General features: G+C 35.0%; 2 protein-coding genes across 2 annotated transcripts in view; both read right to left on the reverse strand.

Annotated features, from left to right (window-relative positions):
* LOC145017762 (dynamin-related protein 4C-like) overlaps nucleotides 1-1143 on the reverse strand; it is a 2975-nt gene extending 1832 nt beyond the window's left edge. Inside the window, exons 1-2 of the mRNA XM_078975724.1 lie at nucleotides 552-1143; nucleotides 1-216 (exon numbers count right to left, since the gene is read on the reverse strand). The exon at nucleotides 1-216 is cut by the window's left edge and continues 1832 nt beyond it. Coding sequence (XP_078831850.1) covers nucleotides 1-216; nucleotides 552-1122 — 787 coding nt within the window. The 5' untranslated portion in view covers nucleotides 1123-1143. The remainder of the gene's footprint in view (nucleotides 217-551) is intronic.
* A 1939-nt stretch (nucleotides 1144-3082) lies between these two features.
* On the reverse strand, nucleotides 3083-5777 carry LOC145014567 (ras-related protein RABA1f-like). The gene is made up of 2 exons (XM_078972960.1): nucleotides 5303-5777; nucleotides 3083-3671 (listed from the first exon to the last, which is right to left on the reverse strand). The coding sequence occupies exons 1-2, from the start codon at nucleotides 5521-5523 to the stop codon at nucleotides 3239-3241; spliced, it is 654 nt and encodes a 217-aa protein (XP_078829086.1). The 5' UTR covers nucleotides 5524-5777; the 3' UTR covers nucleotides 3083-3238.
* Between the last annotated feature and the right edge of the window lie 4416 nt (nucleotides 5778-10193).

The following is a 10193-nucleotide window of genomic DNA, read 5'->3' on the forward strand; positions in this document are numbered from 1 at the left end:
TAACATATATGTATCGGTAGCGATCAATGTTGTATTTGTTTATCCCAACAGTGTCGAAGACATTACCATATTTGACTTGGTCACATTTGGCAATCACAGCCAGCGTCCTCTCTCCTTTGTAGTCCATACTTCGTCTCCAATTTGAGAGATCACTGGTGGCAGATGCAACATTTATAATAATATTATCCTCGGCCATTTCGAACTCCATAGCAATACCTAAAACAATTAATATAAACGACATGTGCCCAATTAACACAAACTTAAAGGTTGTTTTTTTAGCAGTTACCTTAATTCTAGCAATAGCATTTATAATTTCATTAGTTATAGATATCCACGTTACACTATTGTTATGCACATGTGTATGATTATTTAGTAGTATGTGCATATTGCAATTAATAATATCATCATGAATTAATCATCCATTCAAGTGTTGGAGATGAGATATAAGTCATATAACATATGTTGACGATATATAATGATAAACTGATTTGACATTGGCATCTACAAAAAATACAAAATATTTAAAACATTACTAAAGGAAGAAAAAATACCCATTGTTTGTTCCGCATTATCTCGATGTATTCCGGGCAAATCGATTATGGTGAGATCCGGAATATCTCTCTTCTTCATCAACAATGTTAAAGGAACATTTCCTATCTTTTTACCTTCCCCAACAACCTCCATGGTAGCGTTATTAATGGCTTCGGATATTAGCATTTCGTTAATGATACGAACCGACTTTTTCTTATACTTTAGTAGGAATTCTGTGACAGGATACGGATGGTTTTGAAGCCTTATTATTAGAGGTACCCTTGTACAGGTTTCTTGTGCACATGGCAAACTTATGCCGATGAGTGACTCTATAAGGCTAGATTTCCCTGAGTCACGATTCCCGACAACAACAATGGTGGGGACAGAGATGCCTTCATTGATGACTTTAAGGTTGACGAGGTTGTCTATGGTTTCTTTAATGGGACGTATCTTGTCATTCCAAGATGAAAAAAGAGGTGGAAGGTATGATTTGGGATTGTGGAGAAGAAGATGGTCGGCTATTGTGTTGTCGTCATCGTCGTTATCATTCATTGCTTGAACAGATGCGTTGGAGGGAGAGAGGAGATGCATCGGGAGCTAGACGTAAGGAAATCTTCACTCGTAAACCAGAAAAAAATAAACAAAGTATTAGGATGTGATTGGACGTACTTTTTCAAAGCGAATATCACTAAGGAAATGTGATAATTACCGAATTTATCATTTATTAAATTAAGTGGAAAAAACAAATTTTCATATATTTGACAAAATTTAATGACTTTGAACAAATGGAAAAAAAAGTCCAAATACTTTGGCAAAGTTTCATTTTAGTTTTATTTTATTTTTTTTAACAGAAAAGTCTCGATTATTTTATTTTACATACTAATATCATTTCCTATTAAAATAAAAAAAATGTTAATTTGAATCAAAATGAAATAATTAAGACTTTTATGTTCAATTTTTTTTAGGAGGATTAAAATGAAAATTTTCCAAAAATATTGAATTTTTGTAACAATTTCTCATCGACCAAAAGAATCCGGCTTTTTGCATCCTTTCATATGCAATGGGCCGGGTTTACTGTGAAATTTTGATAGATCTAAAACCACATTGTATCTTATTTTTTAATTTATACTAAAACATCATCAACTTATTGTTTTGTACTTCATTTTAAATTGTAAGTTCATCTTTTTTTGTTTCATGTTTATTGAGTTACATTCTCTGAAAGATTGAGTATCAAAGCAGAAAGGCTTTCAGTTTTTACGTTTTCTTTTTAAAAAACTTGTTACACACATCTAAGATGACAACTCAAATAACTCAACAAAAAACTTGTGGATGTTCAAGTAACTAAGAGAACTCATCTAAATTTTTTATTGGATATCAACTGGTTCATCAACTTATCATACATATTGGTTAAACCAGTCCAAAAACCGACACTGACACTGGTATACACCTAATTGGTCCGGTCCAAGGTCCATTGAATTCTCCCAAACTGGTTTCGGCTCCAAATCGGTTCCAGTTCAGTCCGGTCAAAGGACCATCCCTATGACATATGGACCAAAAATCAAAAAGATTTTAATTTTGGACTTAACACGGTAAAAAACGAAAACACGTGGACTACTTTTTTATATTTACTTTTTTTTAGTAAGTTAGGTTTTTGGTTCTTGAGTAGAGGGGTTGATTGCAACTTTGGACCCAAAAAAAAACATATAATTTTGGTTCCTTTTTTAGAACTACAAACTAAGTTTATAAGAGGATTTGAAGATGAGAGATTACAAACCATTGGTTTTATTTAAAGTTCTTGTAATGTTTGTCTTTTTTCCAAATAAATATTTTTGATCCCTGAGTATAGTTGATTTATGCAATTTTGTTCCCAGAAATAATCATTTTATTTGGAACAAAAGAACTACAAAATTCTCACATAAGAAGACCTAAATTACAAAGAAATACATCTAGGACCGAAATTGCAAAAATAAGTTATACTCAGGCACCAATAATATAATTTTTTTTCCCATTTTATATGCAGAAACTTGTTGCACCAGGTGAAAAGGGTGACAATATTGGCTTGGGCTTGTAGTTAATTTTTTTCAAATAATTTTAAAAAACAAAAACTTTTGATTCCTCAAGACCTTGTCATCCTTAAGATTCATTACGGTTGATGATGATCATGATTTCTATATTAAGTCACTCTTTTTGTTTTAAGCCAATAAAAAACATTCATATACAACGTACAAACCTACCTTGTATCCCCAATCCTCATTAACTTATCCACTAATTGATTGTTTGATGGTGACTTATGTTTTATTGATTGAGTTTGAGGATCAAGAATACATCGTTGTGTTAAAGTATTGGCATAAGTGCCATAAAGAATGCATTAAAAGTGGTTGATTAGAACGAATAGACACCCAATTTGGCAAAAAGAAATAGCACTTGATCTTGATTAAAAATAAATGGATATTACATACACATAAAGTCATAAAAGAGGAATAAACAAGACAAGTAAAACCAAAAAGGATCACGACAAAAAATCCAAAAACATCAATGAAACTAAGAATAATTGTCGTTTGAAAGCTAAAAATAAATTCAAACCCATTTCCAAGTTTCCTTCAACAAAAGCGTCTCGAATCATCATATAAAATAAGAACACAATAAATTTTTAAGCAATTTAAAATTTAAAAAAAAAAAAAAAAAAAAAAAAAAAAAACATTCATTCTTAAGCGGAACAACAACCAACTTTCTTAACAGCCGAAACATCATCCTTACTCCCAACATTAATCGTCTGTCCTTTAGGCAACCCCAAAGGATCATCCCCGGCATCAAGCGCCTTTCTACTCACCACATGATGTATCTGTGTCAACACTTCAGTAAAAGCCGTTTCAACATTCAACGCTTCAAGAGCAGACGTTTCCATAAAATATGTATTTTCCTTTTCCGCAAATGCCTTTGCTTCCTCTGTGGGGACCGCACGTAGGTGTCGAAGATCCGCCTTGTTTCCTACTAACATGATCACGATGTTTGAGTCTGTGTGGGCCCGGAGCTCTTTTAACCATCTTTCTACGTTCTCAAAGGTGACGTGGCGGGACGTGTCGTAGACTAGTAGGGCCCCCACTGCGCCACGGTAGTACGCGCTTGTGATTGCTCGGTACCTTAGGAAAATAGTAATGCATTTTTATTGATTTTTTATTATAGAATTGTACTTTCGAAAAACTACGTAGGTAGATTTTTCAAATATATATAATAAATGAAAATAATTTTGTCGCTTGTTGTCTTCTAATGCATTATGTCATATACCTTTTTTTTTATTTCATTTTATGTTATTTTTTCCACATGTCATTTTATGATATTTTCCATTTTATTAAATTCTACATAATAGTTACATGTAATAATAAATGAATATTATTATTAAAGGAGTTTCCTTGTTAGTTCAAAATTACTAAATTAAAGTCTCATTAGTTTCCTTTTTTTATTTATCTAAATTATTTGTTTAAATTATAAAAATAAAAAAAAAAAATAAAAAAATAAAAAACACTTTAATTTTAATAATTCAATATTTTTCTCATTTTTTTTTATAAATTCAAACTTCTCAAATGTTTAGAATTTCATATTTAATTTTTCTTTTAAATAAACTTATGTAAATAAATGAAAGTACACCTTTTGAAAAAGTAAAACAATAATATTAAGTTTGAAAAATCTAACTAGTTATAGGCTTACAGCAATATCATTCAAATAGGAAATAATTTTTATTGCTATAATTGGGTATATTATTAAAATTTAAAAGTATGATGTTCAAGTAAGGAAAAAATTGGAAGTATCAAAGTATAAAGTGAAACAAATTTTACTGTTATAACTGGTAGATTTTTGAAGTATGATGTTTGAATAAGAAAAAAATTTAGGTTTTTCAAAGTATAATGCCTTAATAAAAAAAAAAAAAAAAAACAGAAGTACTTTGGTTGAGTCAAAAGAAATGAAAGTAATGTTTTTATGTCACAATAAAACAACTGAACAAGTTGTATTGTGTTTGAGTTAAAAGATAGATGATATATTGATATGTATTTTTAAAAGATGAAAGGGTCACCCAACTATTCCTTTAGTGTTAAGTAACCAAAAAAATTTTAGAAAAAAAAAATATATATATCTTCTATGCAACAAACGTGTCTACATGGTTCACTTTGTTAAGCTAAAATTGCTTCATTGCAAGTAAAATGAAGAACAAAGAGTCAAAGAGATGATCATACTTAAACTGAATATACCAAAATTAAGATCGCAAAACTGGAGAAATCTTTTCAACATTTGAAGAGGAAAACAAAGAAACCATTACAAAATTATAATCCTAAATATAATGTGGAGATTTTTACAAGAAAACTAAAATCGATTCAACGATTGACCTGAAAAAGAAGCATTTTTACTCAGGGATACAAAAGGATCTCGAATTTTGGAACAAAGGGAGTGTGATCGGGAAGTGTATATAAGAGTATGAGACAGCTTATTAGCTTATCAACACCTTCGAAAACGATGAAGATATAAACCCTAGAAATATATGATAGATCGAGATCTTAGGTAAAAAAAAAAGTAAATAATCAGATCTTAAAGTTCGGAGACCTTGAAAGAAGAAGAAGAAGAAGAAAACTTTCAATTTAAGAATCTCATACGACGGGGTATACAAGTATATTCTACAAACGAATCCAAGATTCCAAACATTGAAACAAAAAACAGACTTGTAGACGGATACATAGATGCATAGTATACACAGATGTGAAAGTTCATGAGAGAAACGAACCTTTCTTGTCCAGCAGTATCCCAAATCTGAGCCTTGACAATTTTATCATCAACACGGATACTTCTGGTAGCGAATTCGACGCCGATAGTTGACTTTGATTCCAGATTGAACTCGTTCTTAGCAAATCTAGAAAGCAAGTTCGATTTACCGACACCAGAATCTCCGATCAGAACTAACTTGAACAGATAATCGTAGTCATCGTCGGCTCTGTAAGCCGCCATGATTAGATACAGAAATGTAAAATTAACTTCGAATTTCAGTGTCTGAGGAACAATTTGAGATGAAACTACTCCGCTTCTACGATTATCAGGTCTTCTGTGGGTTTATCTGAAGATCACCGAAATCGTGTCGACAAGATTCACGAGAGAGAGAGAGAGAGAGAGAGAGAGGCGGGGACGCGTTTCGAAATTGAAGATTCAAGAGATAAATGTTTTGATTTTTTATTTTATTTGAAACGTTTCTTCTTTCTTTTACCGAGAAAAAAAAATATGGAGGATGGGTAAAATAATCAAACATGTAGGAATTGTACAATATATAAAGATAACTATATTTTCAACAAATATCTTTAAAAAAAAATTATGCAGATGCAGATCGGGAATTTAATTCTGCGACCCAAATTCACAATCATCAATGTTACCACCAATAATTCAAATATATACATCATATTAAATAATTTATTGTTTTCACATACTTTCAATAATATTATGATTGTTGTATTTTGTACGGAAAAGAAAAAGCATCAAAGATATAGGTATTGAATTTGTTTTCATTTTATCATATATATTTTTTTTTGTATTTATTATATTATTGAACTTAATATTCTTGCTCATTAAAACCATCATGATCGGTTATCACCTGTTTTGCCGGTTTCTTTATTTTAAAACATTTAATTACGGATGGTATGTCGTATTGCATTGACTTAGAACATATTTCATACTTGTGTCTCTTTCACTCCTTTTCTCCTTATAGTTAAGGTTCATAGGGAAATTAAATACAACAGTTCAATCGAAGATTATGGTTACGAAATTGAAGAGAATCGGTGAATGCGAGTGTTATAGTGAAGAGATGGCCTTCGATTCCAAACGACGTACGTATTTGACAGTTTATGTACATTATAATGGTTTCTTCGCACCAAAACCATTATAATATTTAAACGTTATTGTTTCAATCTGTGATGTCGATTTTGGTGCAATGGATCTCAAAGAGTTTATTTTGTTCGTTGAAAACTTGATTCAAGGCAGTTGCGATACTGTATATTACTGCACTATAAATGAACCATCAGCAGATGGTATTAGGATAACTGGAAATGATGCTGACAACTTGAGTTTATTGAAACGGGTTATAGTGATGAAAATGGTCTAAGAATGAATGTGTATATAGACCATGAATATGAACCTGTACTTGATTGAATTGATATGGAAGTAGAAGAATATGATGAAGGGCATTATTCTGATGATAATAAAAATTCACAACTTTCTGATGATATTCCATATGAGCATGAAGCAGATGATTACATTTTTTCTCTTGACAAGACTATTGATAATGAATTCTTACATCGGGTGTCAAGTATTTGTAAGGATACAAATGATGAGGTTAAAACCAACAATAGGGATGACAAACCAGTGTACCCTGTCCATAATGAGAACCAGAAATGGGACAAAATGGTGCCAATTCTAGGTATGAGATTCTCTAACCCTCTGGAATTGAAATTTTGTGTGACTAACTATGCAGTGAAGAATGACTACAACATTTATTATGAGAAAAATGGTAGTTAGAGGTTATTAGTAAGATGTTGTAAAGATAACAAGAACCCATCTTGTCCTTTTAGATTGTGGGCTTCCTGGATTGTAACACCTAAAGTCTGGAAGGCCAAGAAAGGAAAGAAAACCCTAATTTTAAAGGGCGACTCGGCGAGTCCGGGCGGGATCCGGGTTGAGGAGTAAGTGACCGACTCGGCGAGTCGGCCAAAGGGACTCGGCGAGTCTGGTCTGTGCGGAGAAAACCCTAAATTCGGGACTTGAAGCCTATTTAAGCGCCTTATTCTCCTCCTTAGGGTTCCTTTACTGCCTCTCTAACCCAGAACACTAAACCCTAGCCGCCATATCCATTGTTTGAGCCATTTGTTGCCTTTGAAGGTGCATTAAAACTTGGAGAAGGAAGAAGGAACTTGGAGGAGCAAGAAAGGACTATAGATATGGGATTGTAAGTACATTTCTAAGCATTTGGAGGTAATATACTAGTTCTTGGACCCTTTTTGCACTTAGATCTATGTGTAGTTGTTGGGGCTTTTTAGCCATAATGTTATTCATTTGAGTTAGAAGCCAGATCTGAAGTTGCTACTTCGGATCTAAGCATTTTATGGTCTTGAGAAGCATAAAGTATCAGCCCTTGAGTTGATTATGGAGCCTCTTTGCCTTAAACCCTAGTTTATGGTGTATTTTTCCTAGATCTCCTTCTCTACACGTAAAGTTTGCAAATTTACGTGAGGAATAGGCTTGGGAAGCGTAGGTCTACAGTTTGGAGTCCATGCATGACTTAAAAGCCCTCTGCATGTAAGGGGATTTGAATGGACTCGGCGAGTAGCATGAAGATTAGGAGCAACTCGACGAGTGGGATGAACAGCTCGTCGAGTCAGATGAAGATTGCCTTGTACTCGGTGAGTCTGTTCTTGGACTCGGCGAGTCAGGTTGCGAAACCCCAAACCCTTCGAGTTGAGACTCAAATCAGTGAGTCGAGTGGAGAATCGGTGAGTTGGGCAGGTCAAGACTCAGAAATCGGTAGACTCGGCGAGTCATGGACTGACTCGGCGAGTCGAGACGCGAAAGGAAGGACTCTGAATATATGAACTCGGCGAGTCAGTAGGTTGACTCAGCGAGTAGGGTTAACCTAGGATATTGACCTTGACCAGGACTTTGACTTTGACCAGGGATGACCTGGTTGTCTTTCGGGGGTCAGTTAGACTCAGTATTGCATTGATATTGGTAGTTCGGGGAGCAAGGGGAGCAGCAGTTCAGTGAGCTGTTAGGCAGCAGCTAGTGAGATCATCAGCAAGTTCAGCCAGTGCAGGTGAGTTTCCTTTTGTGTGGATGGGTCTAAGGCCACAATGCCGGCCCATGTAGTTATGAGTAGAAGACCCGGGGGTTAGCCCTAGGCATAATATGCTAGTATGAAATTCAGGACGAGGTCTATTAATAGCGGGCGGGTGCCCAAGGATTTGTTTATATGATAGTTTATACTCGTTATCTGTGTGATACATGTATGTGCCTGGTAGGGAGGTGAGTATGGGCGAGGTCTCGTATCTCACCAATAGCAGAGTGTGGATGGGGTTCCATATCTCATTAGTAGCAGAACAGGGGCAAGGCCTAAGTTAGGGAAGGAGTGAGAGTGGGTTGGGCCCGTATCTCACTACCAGTAGGAGTGTGGACGGGGTTCCATGACTCATCAGGAGCAGGACAAGGGTGAGGCCCAGGATAGGCGAGGCCTTAGGACAGGATCAGTCGTATGAGGTTTAGCTTATGTGTTATGATATTTGTTGGCGGCCGAGGCCCTGTGACAGGCGAGGCCTAAGTGAAACAGATATGTATCCGAGCGGAGCTCGAAGCTAGGCGGGGCCTGGAGCGGTGGGGCCGTTGTAGCGGGCGAGGCCCAAGATAGCGGGCGTGGCCCAGTATGTGCAGTATGTGATTATGCATGGTATGTGGTAGGGTGGGGAACTCACTAAGCTTCATGCTTACGGTTTTCAGTTTTGGTTTCAGGTACTTCCGGTAGCGGATGGAAGAGCTCGGGGTGATCGCATGGCACACACCATTGATTAGACAGCCTGGGAATGTTTTACTCTGATTACGAACATGTGTTTTGGAAATTAATACTCTGATTATGTTTTGGAATGATGACTTGCTTAAAGTAATGTTTATTTAAAAGAAATTTTTTGGTCTTGAATTTTGGGTCGTTACATGGATGAGTAGTGAAAGTTCTTTCCAGATTAAGTCATTAGTTGATGATTTTTGGGGAGTTATACCTTCTGGGATACAAAAATATAAGGTTAGGCTTGGAAATGATGGATATGTTGTGGACCTTACCAACAAGACATGTGGATGTAGATCTTGACAAGTATCAGGTATCCCATGTGTGTATGTAGTGGTGGCTATTTCATACCTCAATACGAATGCAGAGGATCATGTTGCACCATGGTTCCATACAGCCATGTTCTTGACTTATTACATTCATGCCATTAATCCACTTAATGGTAGTTCCATGTGGCATAAAGTTCCCTACATGAAGCCATTGTTTCCTTAAAAGAGAAGGTTACCAAGAAGGCCAACCCTTTAAAGGAAAATGGATCAATATGAGAAGGAAAGAAAGGGGAAAACAAGGCATACTATCTAAAAAGCAAGTGCGGTTATGAGATGCACCATTTGTAGAGGAAAGGACCACAATAGATCTTTTGGGACATATTTATGTGGTTTATGATAGGTTTATATGATTCAAATGGGTTTGTAGTATTTTCGGTTAAGTGGACCGAAATCCATCTTGATTGTGGTCTAAGTAGGGCTAGTGGGTTGGGCTTGGGCTTTTGTTAAGTCTTGCATTTTGGTCGTATACATAAGTACTGCCGTTTAGAGTTTTGGGTTGACAAGTTTATTTGTAGCAAACTATTTAATCAATATAATCATGTGCAGTTGATATATTCGTGTGTTATTGAATCGCTATTTGGTTTACACTCAGCATTCACTAAATAGATTAATTGATATCGTATTGATCTAAGTATTATTAGGATTTACAATTAGTATCAGAGCTTTGAAAATGTATCAATCGCATTCAAGGACTTTGGATATTCATTTTCTTGATGTTTTGGATTTTTGTTTCAATCAAAAATTGAAAATTTTTGATT

Source organism: Lactuca saligna, chromosome 9 (genome assembly GCF_052625555.1).
Source record: "Lactuca saligna cultivar CGN05327 chromosome 9, ASM5262555v1, whole genome shotgun sequence".
Taxonomy (NCBI): Eukaryota; Viridiplantae; Streptophyta; class Magnoliopsida; order Asterales; family Asteraceae; genus Lactuca; species Lactuca saligna.